This window comes from Nelusetta ayraudi, unplaced genomic scaffold (genome assembly GCF_046127955.1).
Source record: "Nelusetta ayraudi isolate G7.1 ecotype Tasmania unplaced genomic scaffold, CSIRO-AGI_Nayr_v1 ptg000092l, whole genome shotgun sequence".
In the NCBI taxonomy this organism is placed as follows: domain Eukaryota; kingdom Metazoa; phylum Chordata; class Actinopteri; order Tetraodontiformes; family Monacanthidae; genus Nelusetta; species Nelusetta ayraudi.
The window spans coordinates 3,899,512-3,921,093 of NW_027466142.1; the positions used below are offsets into that span (position 1 = coordinate 3,899,512).

The window sequence follows — 21,582 nt, forward strand, 5'->3', positions numbered from 1 at the left end:
GGTCTGTGAGTAGAGCGCATTATAGCCACTTTTAGTGCTGCCCTGAACCAGCGATGGTCGAACAAAATAGTGGTGATACAACCGGAAAATTGTAATTTGACATTTGGGGAAATAGTGTCATAACTGTGTTAACATGAAAGATTCCCCCCTCCCCCCGTTTCTTAAAGATATTTAACAATGCACACTTTTGTTTGGAAGTTATTCGCACACTGCATTCGCACATTATTCGCATATCAATTGTTGAGGGGGTCCAGCACAATCAGTGAAATGTGTTGAGTTAACCTAATGAATGTTGGCCAACCTGAGTGTGCCAAAAAATCGACCCGCGAACGATTTTTGACCCGTGGAAACTTTTAATATGAATCGTGAAATAAGAAAAATAAATACTTGGCAACCCTGCTCACGTCACCACCACGTAATCTTCTTCTTTTGGCAGTATAGCAATTGGTTTTATATGCTATACTGCCCCCGGCTGGTATTGCATATGTACAACTAGGATAAAGAAGACAGAAAACGTCAATATTATAGATAAATATTGTAGTTATTATAGTAAATAAAATACAATTAGAATAATACGTTGTTGTTGTTGTTTTTTTAAATCTTAAAATGTTCCTTTCAAGAAGAACAGAAAGAAAAACTAAAAATAAGACTTATGATTGGAGACACGTGTGCAGATATGTGGGAGAAATGCAACCCAAGAAAGAACGCAAGCGCTTTTTATTCTCCGCCCTTTTATTTTGTTAAAATCCGCCAGGAGCCTGGCTGGCTTGATGTTAGCCACACGCCGAACCAGCCAGTGGTGGCATTGCATCACACCGCTCTTTTCCAACCGGCGACGAAGAAAAAGTAGGCGAAGAAGACGAGGCGGAAGTAACTCAACCTTACCAACGTGCGCAGTCTATCCAGCTCCGTAGGTGTGTGTGAGAGAGATGTCGCGTGTGACTGAGATGATTATTTTTCTAGAATGGCGTAAATGACAGATGTATATTCATAGGTTTGTTTTGTCTTTCAGTTCCACGGTGCACGCGTTTCTCCTCAGGCTTTGTTGTGAAGATGAAGAAACAGCCGAACATCTTGTTAACAGGTAGCGTCATCGTCTGCATCATGTCTGTTGTCGTAACTTGTTGTTTAGTCGTCAAACCACTGAAAACGGATTTCAATCGCACCCGTTTGTTGCAGCTCCGATGCGGTGCGGCACAGCAATGAAACGACATTAATTCTCACAGATAGCTAGTCATTAATTTGACATGATTTCTTATTTCGTGACTTCTCTTAAAATAATTCGTAAATATATTGTGGACAAAGGCGTCAGCAGCTTTTTGATAGTGGAAAGAAAACTTTATTGAGGGGGGGATGGGGGGATCCTCCCTGAGAAAATTCTGGAAGACGCACATGCAATTATCTGCATTCTGGTGCATTTTGACCATTTTATTTATTTATTTATTTATTTGTTTGTTTATTTTTACGATAGAAATTTACAAATAAATTCAGGACTGGAACTAAAAAAAAAACGACCATTCGTCCACATTGATACGTTTTATGAAGACATTTGTAATGCAAATCATGTTACCAGCATATTAAATACACATTAATACTCCCTGCCATTAACATTGTAAACACGACAGCTTGATATTATCTATCTGTGCAATATTTTTTTTGTATGTAGTTTAATATATGACAGACCCAGTCCCACTCCTGATTGAGGAAAAAAAAAAAAAAGGTGTTGGTACAGGTATCAGTGATACAGACCTTGTATTTCCATGATAACATGGTTGTCTAAATCAAAAAATTCTCCTTTGCAGGAACCCCTGGAGTCGGGAAAACCACTTTAGGGAAAGAGTTGGCCCAGCAAATAGGGATGACTTATGTCAACATAGGGGACCTGGCTAAAGAAGGTACAACCTTTTTGTGTTACACATAACGTAAGCCTTTCTTTGAGAGTTGACTGGGTTCTATGGTTCACCACCTCTAACTGCTCCTGGGGGAATAATAGCTGGGTCAGCTCACTGCACCAATGACGTCCCAGGCTTAACAGAATTGACTCGATGGAGTTTTATATGTGTACGTATGTATATACAATAACCAAACATGCTAGCAGTTAGCATCTGCTAATTCGCTGCATATCCCAAATTGTTTATATATTAGCTTTTAGAACAGTTTTTCTTTGTGATCTGTTTGTGTAAAATCCTTGATGGAATTCATACAGTCAAACATTTTGCACATCCACTGTATGTAGTGGCCACTCAAACATATCAACTGATTGAGAATGACTTTTATGTGTCATATTGTAGTCGTTTTCAATTTTCTTTTGAAACTTTTATGCCACAGGGTGGGACTGTGAAATTATAAAATCAACATCACCAGTTTTAGCTCAGAGTGGTTCAGTAGATTAGATATGCAGCTGAAAACCCTAAACTTTTTCTTTCTCTAGGAAATCTATATGATGGATATGATGAAGAATATCAGTGTCCCATTTTGGACGAAGACAAGGTGAGTTTCATAAACAAAACTTGATTTTTTTTTTTTTTTTCCGGGAAAAAAAATCAATTGTTTTGAAATGTTAACTTGTATAGTACAAACATGATTTTAAACTAAAAAGTTTCAACACGCCCGGCTTCTGCCAGATGCACGTGCATCTGCATTGTGATTTGGTTCTACTGTGTGATGCTCCATCTGGCAATGGCCAGGAGTGTGACACGGTGCCAGCAAAGTCCCAGTTGAGTTATAACACACGAAGTACTGAACATTTAATCTATAAATAAAAAATGCAGTATTACTTACTATAATTATTGCAATAGAGATGAACCACAGTGAATAGAACAAGATGCTAACAAAACCTTGAAAACTGTTATATTGAAGATACAAACTGGAGGAGGATCGTTTAGTTTTTAAATTGCTTGCATATGATTCAGTTTTTATTCCAAACAAATTAGAAGCATATGTGGAATGGATATATATATATATTGAGATATATTGTGGGACTGCTCAGTTGTTTTGAGCTATTCAAGAAAAAAAAAAAGAATAAATGAAACGTAAAATAAATGTTAAATTAAACAGAATAATAGAAAAGAAACAGAGCCACAGATCTAAAGAGCCCCTGTCGCTGTGGTTGAGACCATTCCAGCCCAGCTGGCTGAAGATGGATTGCACTGGCGCTATTGATGTCTGCACTGCTTCAGCTTCACTTATTAGTCAGCATTGTTTAAAGCACAAAGATGAAACAAAATGGTCAAAGTGAATATAAATGCACAGCCTTTTAGTTCTTCGCTGCTCTCGTCCTGTTGTATTACAAGCGTGACTTTTAAACTTGTAATGATTAAATAAATGGGATGATTACATGATTTGGGGTTATTTAATTATTTATGAAGTGAAAACATGTGGATACTTCTTCAGTGCAGTGTGGGGCAGCCATCAGTCTGATGTGTTAGGCGCAGTGTAAAACTGCCGGACAACTTCTAGGGGCGAAGCATCGAGTAGAACCACAAATTCACTGGCTTGATCACTTGACAAAACCAGCTTCATTTAAAATGGATGTGGTTCACCAGGGGTCTTGTACATTACCTTTTTTTTTATTTTTTTATCAGACTTCATTCAGAAGTCAAAATAAAATGAAATCCTTATAGCAGTGGTCACAGTATATAAATATCTGTCCTAAAACTCAGAATCACTTCCTCTTGCATTTTGTTTCCGCTTGCTTAATGTGTTGATCCTTCCAGGTGGTGGATGAGCTGGAAGACAGGATGGTTGAAGGCGGTGTGATTGTCGACTATCACGGCTGTGACCTCTTCCCGGAACGGTGGTTCGATATCGTGTTTGTGCTGCGTACAGACAACACTCAGCTCTACACACGGTTGGAAAACAGGTGAGTTCAAAAGTTCTGACAGTCATTTTTGAATTAGTCGAACAGAACAAAAAGCCTGTAGTCCCGAAAGTTCAATGTGTCGCATTGGTGCCTGTTGCTGAGACGTGATTGGAGGCTGTGGTGTGATGGGGAACTGCATCAAATAAATTAAAAAACATTGGAGAAAAAAAGTGGATCTGGGTTCAACTTTGGGCATCTGACAAGCATTGATAAAGGGATGCAACAACACAACAACCCATTACAAGGCCATTTACCAGAGCAACACCACATATAGAGCACGCAACTCTGCAAACATCTCCCTAGTTTCTGCTCGACTCCTTTCAGAGTGAGGTTTTGAAGTTCCACTTCACCTTCAAGAATTTGATCACAATCTTGATAACAAGACAACAATGGACAAAGGGGAAAAATAAATAATGAATAAAAAAAATGAAGTCACAGTAACTTTTTTTTGTCTTATTGTCCTGAGACCTTCCTGCCTCTTTCATACTATGTCAAACAAGCCGTCCACTCTTGAACTGAGCCGCCCCCCCTCTCTCTCTCCGTCCCAGGGGTTACACAGGGAAGAAGCTGCAGGACAACGTTCAGTGCGAAATCTTCCAGACAATCTACGAAGAAGCCTTGGAGGCCTACAGTGAGGAAATTGTCCACCAGCTGCCGAGCAACACACCAGAAGACCTGGAACGCAACCTGGAGCAGATAGTGCAGTGGAGCCAGCAGTGGTCAAAGGACCATATCTAGCATCACTGGCTGTCTGGCCATAGAGGAAAAGTTGTTCTATACAAGCTGTGTGTGAGTGTGAGTGAGTGAGTGATTGATTTTACATTTGTTTTGAGAAATGATCAAATACACTGTAGTATATTATGTAGTATAAAAATATTCTTACTACTGTGTTATAATTTGGAAGTCAGTCATGCTTTAAATTAAAAATGGATGCAAATGGATGGAAATTTACTTTCAATTTGTGTTAGACTTGGATTCCCCCCTTTAATCCCGGTCCTTTAAAGAGGACCTACAGTCATAATCTGTTACTATCACCACTGGGGGGGAAAAAAACAAAAAAACTGTATTTTTCAATATTTATTTTTCTTAAAAAAAAAAATTTAAACCAAGTCACTAGATGTAAAAGGGGTCCTTAAGGGTCTAGCCAAGACAGATTGCCGTGGTGGGGGACAGGGGGCTTATGGGAAATTGGCAGGAGTCATGTGTGACGAGCCACATGCGCATTTTGTTTTCCTGTGCTTGAAATAAAAGGACCAAATACATCAAAGCTGTGCGCGCTCCTGTACCACAGGCTCCGTTATTCACAACTCTTCACTTTCACATTAAAACATGACACTTGTCTTGTGCCTCTTAGTCACAGGGGTGGTGTTGCATCTATTGGTTACTGACAAAAATGCAACCTTCTTGTTGCATTCATCAGCCAGCAGGGGGGGCAAGATTGGTTTCACGAGTGTAGATTTATGTCCAATTAGACCACTGCTGTTCCAGTAGATCCGCTGCCCCATGACTCAAAATTAAAACAAATTAAGACCCCCCCCGCCCAAAAAAAAAAAATTCTGTAATGACATCTCATGTTTGAAAAGTTTTATTTTGAAAGCAACAAAGCAACACCCAACCAAAAACTATGACAACTGGCTATGGCTTTTAATGATTTTCTTTTCTTTTTTTTTTTTTAATGAAGCAGCTACAGTGCCACGTAGGAAAGCACATTTGTACAATTATTAAAATGAACTGGTTTCCATGGCCCACTCCTGTAATTTTGCCACCAAGGACGCAGTGAAAGCGGAATCGGTTCGAGAGAACGAGGCCGATCCGTCATTAAAATAAAAGTTTCTATGCATTTCATCCTCTTCGCTGCTCGGACAGCCGACTTCTCAATTGAGAGCAGTGTGTGCCTGTGAATTTCGTTTGCAGACTTCAGTCTCTCTGCGTCGTCACATCTCAGTCCAGCCAGCCCGCGTCATTGTCGTCGTCATCGTCGCCAAACATGGAGGTAGAGGGGGGCCGGCCCTTCAGGCTCTGAAAACACAGCAAATAGAAAGAATTATGTAATTGTACTAATCATTAGTATTGGCTAATAACATATATGAAAAATGTTTTTTTTGTTTTTTTTTTAAATCGGTGAGAAGCGACAGTGTTGTATCACTGAATACCAAGATTGGACGACAAGTTTTTTTTTTGTTTTTTTTTTTGTTGTCCTTAGCGAGAGTCACTGTCAGATTACACAAACGTGGTGTCATAAAGTCATGCTGTGTCTTGCACCAGCCAGTGGACACACAACATTTTAGATACACACATAAAAAGAAACATACATAAAACTTTAGACAGTGAATGTTTCTCTGGTCAAAAAAATTGGATTGAATTCATGTGAATTTATGATTCTGGCATAAGCGGCACCGTTGGGGTTCCTGTATTTACGCCTTAATACTCATTTTATTCAGTCACAAGTGTTGAAATGAAATCTATTCTTTTCAGTTTATTTCTGTACACAACAATGGACACGGAAGGCATCTGTTCGGAGGTTTTGTGAAGAAGGTTTTCTCACCATCTCTTCGTCTTCTGCCTCCTTGCTGCGCGCAGAAGGGGCACCGACCTCTTTACTGCTGTCACACACTTCACCAGTCAGTCTGAGAGAACAGTGGGAATTCAGTGTGTTCAGGGAGTTTACAAAATTACGTATTTGGAATTTCCCCGCGAACACTGCCCGAAAGGATCAATAAAGTTCTATGTAATCTAATCTTTTTTTTTTTTCATTATTTAAAGGGACAATTAGCGAGTTCCACCACTGTCAGATATAAGGTATATAAAAAAATCTACGTGAAGCTCTAGTTGTGCTGTTATAAACAGCAAAAACCTCCCACATGGAGGAAAAAACGTGCTGCAACTTCAGAAAACGCATGCAAACGGCATGAAGCATCGTCCAGATGAATGCTGACATTATTGTAAACTGCACAAAACTGCTGGATAAAACTTCCAGACTGAGGTCAATACACAGCAAAAGTCAAGACAAACGAGAACAGTTTGATTGTGTGAAAATAACATCAAGGCAGCCGGGCCTCACCGTGTGCACGAGCCCAAGTCTTCCAGAGGCTCACTCGTAGTTGGGGGTTTGGGTGGGGGATTGGGTGGGGGTGTGAAACTGCCTGGAGGAGTTGCATTTACTTCCCCTACTGGCTCATCGTGGACATTCAGGTCAGGCTCAGATTTATCTGGATTCTCAGAATCAACAGAATTCTCCCCTGGAGAAACTTCAGCAGCAGCAGCAGACTTTTCACCCTCCTCCTCCTCCTCCTCCTGCTGCTGCTGCTGCTGCTGCTGCTGCTGCTGCTGCTGCTGCTGCTGCTGTTCGGGTCCTGGTGCTGCCGTCTCTTGCACATTCACGTTGGACTCAGTTGTCCTGTCCTTCTCCTCCTTTGCAATCTCCATGCAAGACTCACTGACTTGGTCCTCTTTCATTTCCCTCTTGCTCTCAGCAGTTGTGTTGACGCGAGAGGCATCTTCTGATTGTTTCACATCTTTCTCCTCTCCGTTCTTACTCGGCGACGACCTCTCCGAGCCGGTCAGCAGCTGCAGTGTCACGTTCTGGAACCAAACGGCAATGCATTTGCTGAGAGTTTGGTGGAATATCTATGCTATATCTATGTTTAATAAATATTTTGTTGGTAAGCGCGTACGTTCCACACACGCATCAACGTGGCATCACTGTGCAGTTATGAATGTACCTTGATGGTCGAGAAAATCACTTCCATGACAGCTTGTCCACTGTAAGATTCGCCGACGTCAAACTCCCCTCGCAGGGAACGAAAAACTCCATTCATCACTTGTTTGACCTACAGAAAACAGCCACTTTTATTTACACTGCTGTATATTTATAAAAATAAATAAATAAATAAATAAAAAAAAATACACATTGTATCAGTGCAATCATACATCAACATTAAAGGTCCATTGTGTAATATTTGACCTGATTTATAATTTTCATACGAGTAAAAACTTAATATACTGCCCATAAATACATTAATAACAGTGTGTACTCGCAGCACAATAAAAGTCATTTGGTTTTCCGACCCATAGGATGATTCTTATTTATATATAAGAATATACACAGATCAAAGGTCTTGCTCCCAGTTCGCTGCCATCTTGCACCACCCTATTTCTAAGGAAGCCTGGTGTGGACAATCCAGCTGCCTGACAGCGCGTTTGGTATTTAGGGTGAACGCTGGCATCCTCAAATACACCAACAAAGAAGCAGTTGGACAAGGGATCCAGGTTTGGGTGCACAGGCCACCGTAGTTCACTGGCAAGCTCCGGAGCGGGAGGTGCAGTGAAAGAGTGCTGCAATCTAAAATGTAACCACTTCAAAATCTCCTAATATTATTCACTTGACCTTTAAATCAGCGTTCCTGTTAGTTTCGCCAGCATTTTAGGCCAAGGTTTAATTTATGCCGCTTTCAATTGAAAACAGTGTTACAGTGTTGCTAAACGTAACTGCGACCATCTATAGAGAAATATATTGCTTGCAGCATTTTCATCTGATACGCTGTTAGACAAACTGTTACTACTTTTACTGTCTCCAGACTTCAGACTTCAGACTTCAGTATTATCAGCCTGTTTTCACTGCCACACTTTTGCATGGCTGTTGGTGCTGATGGATGATTTCTTACCTTCGCTGTAGTGTCTCCAGAAGTTTCTTCTTGTGCTACTTTATTTTCCAATTCCACCATTTTCCTTTCGAGTTTCTTCTTCGCAGTTATCCAATGCTGTTCTGAGACTGTATACTAAAAAAGAGAGAGAAAAAAAACACGTTGAGAACAAATGTGGGTTGTTTATCATTCCCCCAGGGGACACCTGGTAATGGTTACAGTCGAAGCAGTACCACTTTATTGTATCATCATCATTATTATTATTATTATTATTATTATTATTATTATTATTATTATTATTATTATTATTAACGTTACATATTTAAAATCTATGCCTAATTTGGCTATTGTGATGTGCAGCAGCGAGGAAGCTATCAAGTTTAATTTTGGGGGAAATCCCTAAAGAGGTCCTAATGAATCATTTCCAAAGTGAGTTTGTCAAGCCAGGGGTAAAATTAGACACAGGTTGAAGCGTCACAGAGTCACGGCTAAATGACAGAAGACCGACACCAGGCCAACTTGCAAGAGTTCAATCCGTGGACATGAAAATGATGACAAATGTGAAAGAGAGCCGGTCACAGATCACTGGCTGTAACATTACACATCAAGAATCAATAAGTAACTGGACGAGAAGAATTGTGCAGCACCTTCAACCAGTCGTCAAGCTAGCTAGCAAACGAGCTAGTTGAAAGACCCTTGTGCTGCTGTAAAGGACTTAGACTCACCTCGAGGAGGGGAGTAAACATGTGATCGTCATGTGAAAACATCCTCTGACTTTTTTTTTTCTTTGATTGTGTTTACCTCCTTGTTTCTTTAGCAGGTCTCTTTGGTCGCAGAGGTGGTGAGACACAGAAACTCTTGTGTGTTTTGCCGCCAGGCTGAGCATAGTTTTTTTTTTAATGGTTCTAATTCTTGCACGGTCCTAAAAAAAACAACCACCTGTTTTGTTTGGTTCTCTTACCGAACCGTCACCATGTACGAATATACAACACTATACATGCCACTCACCTACAGACTGCAGACATTATATCATGAGACATAGATCATTAGATTCCTTTAACATATTAATACAAATTCCTTTAAAATGATATTAAACTGTTTGATTTAGCCCTTGTGTCTGCCATGCGATATTTTCCTGTATGTGTCTACTATATGGCCTGATCAGCAACAAGCTAATATACACTGGCGATGGGCCGTTTCTGTGCATCTGGTTATCTATTTATTTGATAGAACAATAACTTGAATTTTTAAGACAAGGAAGATCATTTTATTCGTTATCCAATTCAGGTTGTTTCAAATAAATATTCATGTATATTTTAACGTTATTATTTTTTCTGTCTATTTATTTTTTACCAGAAATCATTGTTTAAAGTTTATTTATTTCGTAAATTTGCAGACAAAGGCTGCAGTCAATATGTTGACCAACCAGACCAGCCGTTCAATGGAGAAATCAGCAGACGAACGCAACGCTCCTGTAAAGGTTACATTATAGAAAAGCACTTGCTACTTCCATCAAACACGTTGAAGATTCATGGATTGAGAAAAGTCCTTCCGTGTTTTGTTTATTTCCAAAAGTCAGAAGGAATGCTCTTTAAATCACAGCTCACTTTACTGGCACTCATTTTTCACAGTTAAGAGTTTAACGACGAAAAATGACAACCCAAGAAACAACCAAAAAGAACAACCCATTATTGTAAGTTATGGTACTGATTTGATAGACGGAGTTCCTAAATTAGACCAAACTAGATTATAGATCATACTGACAGCACCAAGAACCACGAGAAACCCAAGTTTAGCTTCAGCCCGAATAACGAATCAAAACAAACCCAGAAGTCGTTCTATTGAACAAACAGTAAAGCACTAATTCATATATTATAGTCGCACATATTATAGTTTTTCACCAAGTAATACTGAAGTGTGGTGTTTTTGTGGGTCTACCTTATCTTGCAGTTGTGTTAGCTTGTCCTGCACAGCGTCTCTCTCCTCTGCTACCCTGGCCAGTTCTCCTCTGTGTCGCTGTTCAGCATGTGTCTGCACACCCTCCTTCTCCTTCAGCGCCACCTGCAGCCCACACAGTTGCCACATTGTGTGTGTCAACCATAATACTTTTGCATCTCTCAGGTGAGGCTTCATGGTAATTACAAAAATAACCAGATACTCAACGTTCCACGGAGTGTACGGTACCAACCTGTCCTAATCGTTCTCTGTCAGTCTGGAGCTTCTCCAGTTCCTCCTGCATCTTGTGGACTTTGGACTCCAGCTCCTCACATCTCTGCTTGTCCAAGCGATGCTGAGCCTTCGACAACTCCGCTGCCCCTACTGCCTCTGATACACATACGAGGAGCACATATTCCAGTGAAACATAGGCTTTGCTAATATGTATAGGTCTGGTGATGTGTCATTTGTTTTGTTTTGTTTTTGTATTTTTACAGACAAGCTCATGTTCACAATTTAACCTCTTTTAAGAAATCTTAAATCAAACCAGACAAAACGTTTTACCTGCAAAAAGTGTGGACTCAATTTAGTGGTGCCAAATTATGTTTAAAAAAAAGAAAAGTGTAGAAAAGCTGATATGATTTTTCAGTCACATTTGCTGATGGCACTGATTCTGAAATGTCAGCAGCATTTTTCTCCTATTCCACATTTATGAGCCCTTAAAAAAATAAAATAATTCACTGTTGTATTGAATAAAACTATGAAACTGACGCGTTTTCGCTATAACTGTGGAAGTGAATGTATTTCAATGTTATTTATTGAACAGCATTAGTTTTTAAAGTTCCTGTATCCTTCCCACAGCACTGTGTGTGTCCAATCCCACAATGGACAGCAGATTCAGTATTTGAAACGCAGAATATACACAGAATATACTATACAAAATGATTTCATTGGACTGGTTTGATATTTTTAGCCCCCCCCCCCCACCATGAAATTAGACAAACCTTTGAGTTGCGTTTCCAAGCCGGCAATTGTTTGGCTTTCGGACTCACTGCTTTCCACGGCTGACATCAGTTTGGTCTGCAGCTCTGCTGCCTTCTCCTTCTGAGTTAAAGCTTCTAGACGCAGCTGAGACAGCTGAGCTTTGGATGAAACCAGATCTTCCATTAGACGACTCTGGAAGACAGGGGGGGGGGAGAGGCTGGATCAGCGGCTTCCTTCAAGAAAGCAACGTCTACAAGGAGGAGAAGCACGAGTGTGGTTCCACTGTGCAGCCTGGTTTCTGCAGGAACTACGTGGGGTGAAAAAAGGTGTTTTGAAGGAAGAAGGGAGAGAACACTGGCTTGCTTAAAGGACACAGCTGCAAATATTAGTGCCATCACCTTAACCCTATTATGAAATCAAAAGGCAAATAGTCCATCAAACTCAATGACAGGTCTTGACTTTCTAATCAACTTCTGAATCATGAAAAAGGCTAAATGAACAAGAATTTGCAAACTGCCAGTCACTGGGTTCATCTTGTGACACAGGAAATAATTCTTGAGGCCGACTGTGTTAACACAATTTTCTGGCAGTTACTGGACACAATGCAGCACTTCAGCTCAGCAAACAAAAACAATGAGTTTGCAATGCGAAGAGAAAGCACCGCGAGCCACTGGGCTGCAAACGACAACAGTTTTCAAATCTGTAGACAGTAAAGTCAAAACCTTACCTTCTCCTGCTCCGCCTCCAGCAGTCTGGCCTGGCACTGTTCAGTAGACGACTTGAGAAAATTGTTTCTATTTTCTAGTATCAAGTCGCTCTGCTCCATGTATCTGTGCAAAACCAAAGAGCAAAACTGCATCTTCACAATGACTTCAATCATTTTTTTCTTTTGCATGTTTTCTCAGTTCTCTACGTTACTTTTAAATTTCATCCTCTTAAAGTCAGAGCTAATTATGGCTTTTGTTTTAGAAATTTGCAGCAACAGAATATTATACAGCTAAAGGTAAGAAGAAGCGGATCCTAAAGTTTGTTACAATGTTACAACTGGTATTGTGATATTATTACACTGGAAAGTATTGAATTAGTCTAACAGGTAACACACAACGCAAGAGTGAGGTAGGTAGTAAGGAAATACTGAGCATACTTCTTATGGTATATGGGGCAGCAGGTGCAACAATATCACAATACCTCTTACAAAGAAAACTACAGAATGTATTGCATTTTGATAGATATGGGATAGAAATTTAACCTGATACAAAATACACAATATATACATTACAATTAACGTGTACCATTTCTTTCTAGTATGTTAGTATTAAGTATTTAGTATCTGGTATTTTATTTTCTAATGTTTTCTACTTGGCATACTCTGACTCACCTCTGGTTCTGGGTAATGAGCTCTGTAATTGTACAGTTTTGCTTCTCAATACATGAACCTTTCTCAAGGAGCTCCCTTTTTAAACACTCATTTTCCTTAAAAAGAAAAATAAATAAAACACACATGTAATTTCAAAGGCATTTTCATTTCTGAAGTATTAGTTCTTTTAGTACAGACACCCACATGCCCCCTTGTACATACACATGTTGATATTATATGCATGTGTGTGGAAAAACCTTTTTAGTAGTTCAGTGTGTACCTTGACAATTCTTTGAATATTGTGCATGATGACTGAGGTTTCCATGGAGACACTGGATGAGCCCATGAAGAGGCTTCCTCTTTCAAGGATGTCCATCTGCCAAAGTGATGAAGACACAATAAGTAGGTACATTTGGCCAATAAAGGCTATGCCACAGTACAAAGACCAAAAATGAATAGATTAGTACAAAGGCAGAGACCAATGTTTCCCTTTGTTCCATCTACCTTTTCTTACCTATTACGCTTTGCAACACGTTTGGCTCTCAGCAAAATGAAATGGCGATAGAAACAACCTTTGCTAAAACAACCAGATTGCTAAAACCTCGAAGTGAACAATTTTTAAACAATAGACCAGCATCTCACATCTAAACCTAGGGGTATAGCTTATTGGGCAAGCTCATCCATGCTGTCCGTTCCCTGTATAAGCAGTGCCGGGGTTGGGTCCACATCCCCAGCAAGTCTGACCCCATTCCTGGTGAGGGTTGGACTCCACCAGGACTGCCCTTTGTCACCTATTCTGTTAATGGATAGACATTCTAGGCACAGCCACGGTGTTGAGGGCTGTCTGGTTTGTTGACCTCGGAATTGGGTCACCGCTTTTTGTAGATGATTCGGCCTCGGTGGTATCATCGGGCCGATGACCTCCAACTCGTTTGGCGGTTCACAGTCGAATGTGAAGCGGCCAGGGTGAGGATTCCAAGTCCAAGGTTCTCACCCTTTAATGTGGGACAACGCTTAGAAGCAGACACACAGTGAATACCTTGGAGGTCAGCTGATCAACTTTATCTGCTACTTTTCCAATGGATTGTCTGATTTCAGTGTTGTGTTGTCGAGCCTCAGTCATCAGGAAGGAAGTGACGTCACCTGAGAGCAGACATGAAAATATGGCTGAAAACAATTGAACTTTGGCTGTTTTGTCACAATGACGTTACTTGTTCGTGTACTGGCAACGTATCCTGTACCCTGCCTATGTCCTATGACAGCCGCAATTGTGTCCAGACAACAATGGGACATTGATAAGACTGCTAAATATTGACGAAATATTGGCATACATGCACGTAGAAACCTAAGGATACTTTCAGTTTTAATCATAGCAGCTTCCCACAGAGCAAACTGAAACCTCTTACCCATGTACGGGATAGTTTGCACAGGGTGGATCGGCCCCGCGGGATGCAGTTGAGATGAAGTTATAAGGGGGGTGTAAGGGTATGCCTTCAAAAACAATATGCAAGACAAGACAAATTAATTGAAGGATTTTGCAATGGAGAAATGAAGCTTTTAATGAATTAAAATGTCACTGGATGTGATTTAGTCCTACCTGAAAGGCATGGCTGCTGCCAAACATCCCAGGCTGTGAGGGAACATTCGGAGAGACAGACACTACGGCCGGTACAGCTGTGCGATGATGTGGATAACGATAAGAAACATTGTTTTAATTCAGTACTGTTATAACAATAATTAAAAAAAAGAGTGTCTTTGGTGCCATTTTAAACTTGGAAAGTCTTGTTGAAGCTGTAGAAAATCTTACAGTGTGCTGAAGCAGGAGCAGATGTGGATATGTGCACTGGAGATGGAGTTGCGAGCTGATTCTTCAGTCTGTTGTTACTCATGTCCTGTCAATTAACAAGGAACGTCAGGAACTGAGTCACGACAACGGAGGCGTCTGTTTTGAGTGTTTTTTTTCCCTTGGGGAAATCTACTTTTTACTCTGTGTATTGTGCTGAAAAGCGCGTCCGCTCAGTCAAATTGTCAATGTCAGGTGACGACAATGTGGCAATAATCTTTTTCCAACTGTTGGGATGCTCGAAAAAAAATATATGGATGGGGTTTGAAAGGAATGTGTTGGTGTCTCTTGTCCTCGTGTGGCACAGCAAGCAAATGCATACTTCCAATGTTCCTGCTAAAGTTGTTATTAGCTGCCATTTAAATGCTAAACCTGAGGAACCACTTATCCAAGGAAAAAGCTTCACTTGAGGACATAAAAGCCTTGATGCACAGCCACTTTCTACCACTGCACTCAACAAAAACAGAGGTTGTTATTCACAGCCTGGACACCTTTTGAATGTGAAAATCAAAACATAATGCAATTCACTGCACAACTCTCCAATAACGCTGCACAAAATCCCAGAGGTTTTTTTTTGTTTTTTTTTGATAAGGACATATGTCATTTTACTCCAAAGAAAGCACGCCACTACCACTAGTGCAGCATTGCCAAAATACATTAAATGATATGCTGACACAGAGTACAGACAAGAGGGAAGCATCTTCTTTGCGATTCCTCCAAATTCAACTTTACATCCGATTGGAAAGTTCGTTTTTGCTGTCAGAAATGCCCTTCTTTTCATCATATAACCTAATGTTAATTACAGAAAGCAAAGTGCAGGAGAAATGTCCCCAAAAAAATATCTCATGCTGCTAAGATATGAAAATTACTGAAGAAGCTCTTTGGCAACTTCTACAGCTCAGCCACAATCACACACATCTTAAAGGCTCAGTGTGTAAAATTTTGCTTGATTTGTGATTTTTACAATGGTAAAACCTTAATATACTGCACATAATTACATTAATAAAGGTGTACACTTGCAGTACAAGAGAAGCAATTTGGTTTTCCGACCCTTACAACAGTTCTCATACATATTAGAATATGCATGGAGCAACAAAGGTCTTGCTCCTAGTCAGCCGCCATCTTGTGCCAATATGTTTTAAGGAAGCCCAGTATTTAAGGAAGCTCGCCTGCCAGTGCCCTAAATGCAAAACGCACTGTCAGGCGGGCTTCCATAAATACTGAGTTTCCTTAAAAATGTTCCACACTAGACCTTTAATAGGTACAAACCACAAAAAAGTGCCTATGCTGCAGAGCAGAATCAGGGCCTAGCAAGATAACGTCAGGATGGGATTTTCAGGACGACGACAGTTGGCCCACTCCCAATACTCATTTTTACTCCTACCTCTTAGCCCTTGGAACCAAGTCACAAGTAGGGTAGGGGCTGAGATTTTCTCCAATGAACTGGGACCCCCTTCAACAACAGCTACGTCATCAAAAGTCACCAATAGCTTCTACGTAGCAGACGCAACATGTTTTGCCAGTGATAAGTGTGTTGTTAGAGCCCTGCAGCAGCACTGACATTGACTCACAACTGCTGAACCACAAACAGGTGACAACATTCAAAACGGCTACGGCCCAGATTCCTGGGCTTTCCCATCCAACCATGGTTGGAAGAGCAAGAGCACGCGACATATTGAAATGAACTGTTAGGCTGAGCAGTCTCTGATGGGACCTACTGAATGAGCCTTTTCCAGACCATCTTTGTGAGCCGATATACACTGACTGGCAAGACATCGGTTTGAGCATCCCGAATCAGAAGTTCCTTTGCTTTTTACCTTTACAATGGAAAAATGCGTATTAAAAAAAAAAAAAAAGATTAATATTTTGCACCTATTTCTTTTTTTTTGCGATCAAATTTTTTATTAACCTATTTCTTTTTTTATTAAGCATTTTGCATTGCCGTATTACTCCCCCAAGATGCACACAACATTCTGAATGTGAACAGCGCCAACCTACCTCGACCTCAGAGTCACTGGACTCTGGATGGCTGGCAGCTTCTTTTAAAAAGGGAAACATGGGCTGGCCCATCTTGGCCATGCGCGAAATCAATTTGGCTTTTGTGGCGTCTGGATTCTGGGGTGAGAAGTGATATCAATAAGCTGAGAAAAAAAAGCAAGCACAAGTCTGTACATGAGATCATATTGCTTAATTGGAAAAATCACTACCGTCTGCTGTTCACTGAGCGAGTGGGGATTTTCACAATGCTGTGGCTGTCTGGAAAACAACAACAACAACAGAAATGTCAGACCGACACAAGTTCATGAGTCCAAAGACGACACCAGAGTGCTACTGTGATTCCTTGAGGCCTAAATCTCACCCTGGTAATTCTGGTCCCAAGGTGGTTGGCTGTAGTGGTGGTTCCATGGACAAGCTGGACGTACTCGGGGCTGGAGAAGGAGCAGTTGCAGGAGCAGGAGCAGGAGCAGGAGCAGGGGAGGGTGCAGCTGACTCTGCAGAGGTGGGGTGATCAGGTTCACTGTCCCTAAAAAACTTTACCTAACATACAAGGAAACCAAAAAAAGGTGACTAAAATTAGCATTGGGGTTTTACACTCAAAAATTCCATTCTCTGTGTTGTTTGTACAATGAAAAACAGTCTCACTCCCACTTTTGAGAGTCATCATTTATGACAAAAACAACTATTAGCTGCCTTTGATTTCAAGTTCAGGACAAACATCTACGAAAACTGGACAGCATTCATGGAGTAGTTACAGCTATACCAGTTCACTCAAGGCACAAGTGCAAACATATACAGCCTGATTCAATACTTCAAACCATGGAGAGGGCAACAAAAAGACCCAGAAAGTTAAATAATGAGGAAATAAAATGGAACATGATGATCAGACAACATTCTGTTTCTGAAATTTAAAGCAGATCATTTTTTTTATTCAGATATTTAATTGTGAGTTTGTCAGAAGAGAGAAAAAATAATATATTTGTGTAGAAAACTGTGGACTTTACCCGGCAAAGTTCAGCCTCAAAAATAAGAGTGCTGCTGGCGAGGGCATGGTTGGCTGCTCCCTTGGATCCATAAGCCAAACTGGGTGGGATGATGAGGAGACGTCGGCCTGACTTCTTCATTCCCAGCATCCCATCTTCCAAGCCCTGACCACCAAGAAAATTACAGCAGGGTCGGTCAAAAATTGATGCTTTACCATCATTTCATGATAAAATTATCGTTAAAAAATGTCCACGTCAGTGTTTGTACTGTCAGCAATATGAAGCTCTTTCAAAATGAGAAGATGTCAGGAAGACATAACAATGAAATGGAACAGAGCCACAACTCACTTTGATTGCTTTTCCTGCTCCGAGTTTCAGTCGCATTAACTTGCCCGTATTGTGATTAGAGTCAAACATCTCTCCGGTGGTGTGGTTCTGCAGCAGCCATCCGGTGTATAACAACTCTATGGAGTCGCCATTCTTCACCGCCTGGCCGTCACCGAGACTTAGATCCTGAACGACCACAGTGTCTAAGGAGGCAGCGTTGTTTGCTTTCGCCAAACATATCTGAAAACCGCAGCCAAGTGAAATATCTTTTTTATCTCAGTTCGTAACAACATAATTATTGACGTGGACTAAACATTCTACTATTAATTATTACTAAGTTACAAAGACTCACTGCTCTACCAAAGGTAGACACCAAATAATACATAAATGAACTAAACATTGAGCATTACGATCAAAAGATTTGTGTTCCTCTTTCAATGTCACTGAGAGTTTTCTTGTGTTGCTCACCTCTTTGCAGAAGTCTGTTAAAGCCTTTTCTGAATCAAACATCATGGACCAGTTCTGCCTCTGGTCATCATAAAACGTGCAGTAACTGTTTGGCTGCACCTACAGGATGAAAGGAGGAAAGAAACAATCGGGTTGCCAACTCTTTGAACATCTCACATCCCTTCACTTTACACTGGGTGTGTGCTTCATTATCCAAAACTTAACACAAACACATATGCAGTAAATTAAGTGAGCAGTAAATATTGCAGTACGTTAAGGTACACAATTATTTGGACATGTGAAAAACAATAAAACTATACAAAACTTGTGTGACACTTCGAGACCTTTTCATTTTCACTCTCTCTCACACACACACACACACACACACACACACACACACACACACACACAGAGACTTTGTAGATACTTGGATGTTCTCACTGCAACTCACGCTGGCCTGTCTGCCACTGTGACTACTTCAATTGAAATATCCATCTCTTCATTTCTAGCCGCCGCTCAAGGGTCAGGGTCTGCTATTGGTTGCTTCCCACTGGGGAGTTTTTCCTGGCCACTGTCGCATCACGCTTGCTCTGAAGGGTTCACTTGGTTTTCTCTTTGATTGTGCAAAGCGCTCCAAGACGCCTTTGGATGTGATTTAGTAATTCATAAATAGTTGATTGACTGACTGACTGACTGAACGTAGAAATTAGATAATAGATTGTGCTAAGTGGGGTGCCAAGTATACGGTATGCCTCACTGAGAAGCTATATATTTTTCTTTACTATACATTTTTTCTCTACTCACCGTTAACATGAACCCCATATGAATCTTGGCAGCAGTCACTTGTTTCTGTTGGCTCAGGTACAGAAGGAGCGTGAACTGCAGAAAGGAACAGCTGTCGTTATTCCACAAAGAAAAATAACAATTGTTTTAACAAATAACAAACCAAGGGAGAAGCGTTTCAACCTCTTTTGTTGTGTAGTTTCCCAGCACAGCAAGTCCCAGCTTCCCCTGTTTCACATACTGTCCATTGATGCTGCACATAGGTGACAAAAGGAAGAAAGAATGACTTGACACAATACAATTTATAGCAGGGGTAAAAAAAAAAAAAAAAAAAAAAACACAGGAAAACACCCAAGGCCCATGAGTAGTCTAAAAATAGCACAACTTGTTGAGCTGCATCTAAAACTTTGTTTTGTCCAACCTCGTCAAGTCATTGTTGATGATCTTGTGAACTCATGAACGTAATCAGTGTCTTCACCTTGATCAGTATCATTAATAATAATATATAACTAAAGGCTAACTGAGAACATTTGTTATTCAGGAAAGTGTAGCAAACTGGTTGTCCTTCATAAGACTCAGTAGCCATGAAGTAGCACTCAGGTTGGTGACTCCTGATTTGCAGAATAGCTTTTAACACTGCAACTCAAAGCTGAGTTAAAGTGAGGCAAGTGCAAAAAGCAAATAACCACAGCTAGCAGAGTTTTTTTTTTTTTTTTCCTTAGGAAAACCCAGCAACAGAAATTTGAAAAGATAAACAAGTTCCTTACTATCTGAACGCCTGGACTGCTGTTCCAAACAACACTGCAGGCGCTCCAGGTGGTGGAGCCGATTTTTGGGCAGCTGGTGCTAGAAACAGACAAAAGACATGTTGGAATTGGAATTGTACCAGTAAATCTGAGATGAGCATGGTTAGCATCTTTCACCTGATGTGGAGCTTTTTCTGGGCTGCTTTGGTGCTGTGTATTGGAAAGACTCATTTGCTTGGCTACCGCGCTGGTCCACACCAAACAGCGAGGCCAACTTCGCCCTGTAGGAGTTGAAACGAGGACAATTCACACAAAAATAAGTTACCGCAGAAGATGCTGCATTCCAATCAATGAGAAAACACCTGCAACCATTAAATAAAACCTATCTTTAAGAGACAAATTAAATCTTTCAAAAATACAGTAACTCTTTATCGTTGTCTTTAGCAGTTATTGAGTCCAGCTTCTGCCATTTTTTCTGTTCTTCATACAGTCTGATCCGCACGCATTATAAGTTAAAGTACAGTCAACATGTAGATGCGCAATATATATTAGAACATTCAGGGTGCGCAATGGCAACGCAAATCTAAACGATGAGGAAATCGTCATTAGGCTAAACTAACCAATCAGTTAACCTAGTGGAGGTTTTGTTGCTTTGTTTAACAGTTGCTACCTGTTCAAAACTGAAAATCAACTGATTAAACTCTTGGAACCAACGTTAACATCCTTTAAATATCCACGTTTTTGCGGGAGGCCCTCGGCCGACATTTGAAACAGTAGAAAAGCTATAATATAGCACTAAGTCATTGCATTTTGGTGTCACGGATTTTCTATAATTTCCAATTGTTTCAAAAGAAAACACTGTGGCTCTACATTGTTTGATGAAATGCGCCATAAATGGGTCTGTCAATTGCTCAACTTGTCTTATTTATACTTTGTCAACGTTCTCTTTGTTTGGAAGACGCGATGAAATGCTGCAAGTTGCAACTCTTGCAGTGTGTGAAGAAGTGTGTCAACTGTGGGCCTAGTTTACTTTTTCTGTTAACTGAGCGCGAGCTAGTTACTCGTAGCCGTGGCAAGGCGACGCTTTGACAAACTCACCCTCCTGTGGGGGCCAGAAAGTCCTCGTCTTCATCATCTGCGCCGAACATGTTTTTGTCCTTCACGCTTTTCTTTTGAAAAAGTAAAAGTCCTCAAACGGCTGGGCAGATATGGTGCATGTCAAGTTTGCTTAACCAAAACTTCCCTTTTCCTATTTGGAAAGACAGTCAGGTGACATCCAGTCAGCTGACGCGGGTTTCCTCTCCAGTTCCGGCCCCTCACGGCAACAGTCTGTGGTGAACTCCCAAAGTATTGGATGTCTGAATGCGAAATTATATGTTTGTCGTGCTTGTAGATGTATTTGCGACAGATCAACTGAGTTTCAAATTAACAATTCAGGCTAAATTCGTAAGTGCACACAAGTTTTGTCTTGTGGCTGTCAGTGCATGCATTGAGGTTGAGGCTAACTCCGCCTTCTTCCTGGTTACGTCATTTCCCCGACCTGTTACAACGTCGTAAAAAAAAAAGAAAGAAAGAAAGAAAGAAATCCAAACGATGGGACAAGTACGTATGTATGTATGAAAGTTGACATATTATGAACATGTGCATTTTAAAAAATTATGCGATTTGCGTGCG

The 21,582-nt window shown here is 40.6% G+C and overlaps 2 protein-coding genes across 2 annotated transcripts; one reads left to right on the top strand and one right to left on the bottom strand.

Moving 5' to 3' along the window:
• The first annotated feature begins 839 nt into the window (after nt 1–839).
• ak6 (adenylate kinase 6) lies at nt 840–5,129 on the top strand. Its single transcript, XM_076046906.1, has 6 exons — nt 840–914; nt 1,013–1,084; nt 1,803–1,895; nt 2,432–2,490; nt 3,717–3,862; nt 4,411–5,129. The coding sequence occupies exons 2-6, from the start codon at nt 1,054–1,056 to the stop codon at nt 4,598–4,600; spliced, it is 519 nt and encodes a 172-aa protein (XP_075903021.1). The 5' UTR covers nt 840–914; nt 1,013–1,053; the 3' UTR covers nt 4,601–5,129.
• On the bottom strand, nt 4,927–21,411 carry fkbp15b (FKBP prolyl isomerase family member 15b). The gene is made up of 26 exons (XM_076046905.1): nt 21,007–21,411; nt 20,086–20,189; nt 19,930–20,008; nt 19,346–19,415; nt 19,184–19,258; nt 18,401–18,499; nt 17,954–18,172; nt 17,627–17,770; nt 16,984–17,162; nt 16,832–16,880; nt 16,623–16,739; nt 14,589–14,673; nt 14,379–14,455; nt 14,188–14,272; nt 13,821–13,924; nt 13,062–13,157; nt 12,803–12,897; nt 12,152–12,254; nt 11,445–11,616; nt 10,694–10,830; nt 10,444–10,566; nt 8,527–8,640; nt 7,585–7,692; nt 6,924–7,444; nt 6,408–6,489; nt 4,927–5,881 (listed from the first exon to the last, which is right to left on the bottom strand). Exons 1-26 carry the CDS (start codon nt 21,054–21,056, stop codon nt 5,804–5,806), a joined length of 3,165 nt encoding a protein of 1,054 aa, XP_075903020.1. The 5' UTR covers nt 21,057–21,411; the 3' UTR covers nt 4,927–5,803.
• Between the last annotated feature and the right edge of the window lie 171 nt (nt 21,412–21,582).

Coding starts and splice junctions, on each gene's coding strand:
- ak6 (XM_076046906.1), top strand. CDS start 1,054: ATGAAGAAACAGCCGAACATCTTGTTAACAG. Junction 1,085..1,802: donor GCCGAACATCTTGTTAACAG/GTAGCGTCATCG, acceptor TCTCCTTTGCAG/GAACCCCTGGAGTCGGGAAA. Junction 2,491..3,716: donor CCATTTTGGACGAAGACAAG/GTGAGTTTCATA, acceptor TGATCCTTCCAG/GTGGTGGATGAGCTGGAAGA.
- fkbp15b (XM_076046905.1), bottom strand. CDS start 21,056: ATGTTCGGCGCAGATGATGAAGACGAGGACTTTCTGGCCCCCACAGGA. Junction 14,674..16,622: donor CCAGTGACTCTGAGGTCGAG/GTAGGTTGGCGC, acceptor GTTAATTGACAG/GACATGAGTAACAACAGACT. Junction 7,445..7,584: donor TGATTTTCTCGACCATCAAG/GTACATTCATAA, acceptor GTTTGGTTCCAG/AACGTGACACTGCAGCTGCT.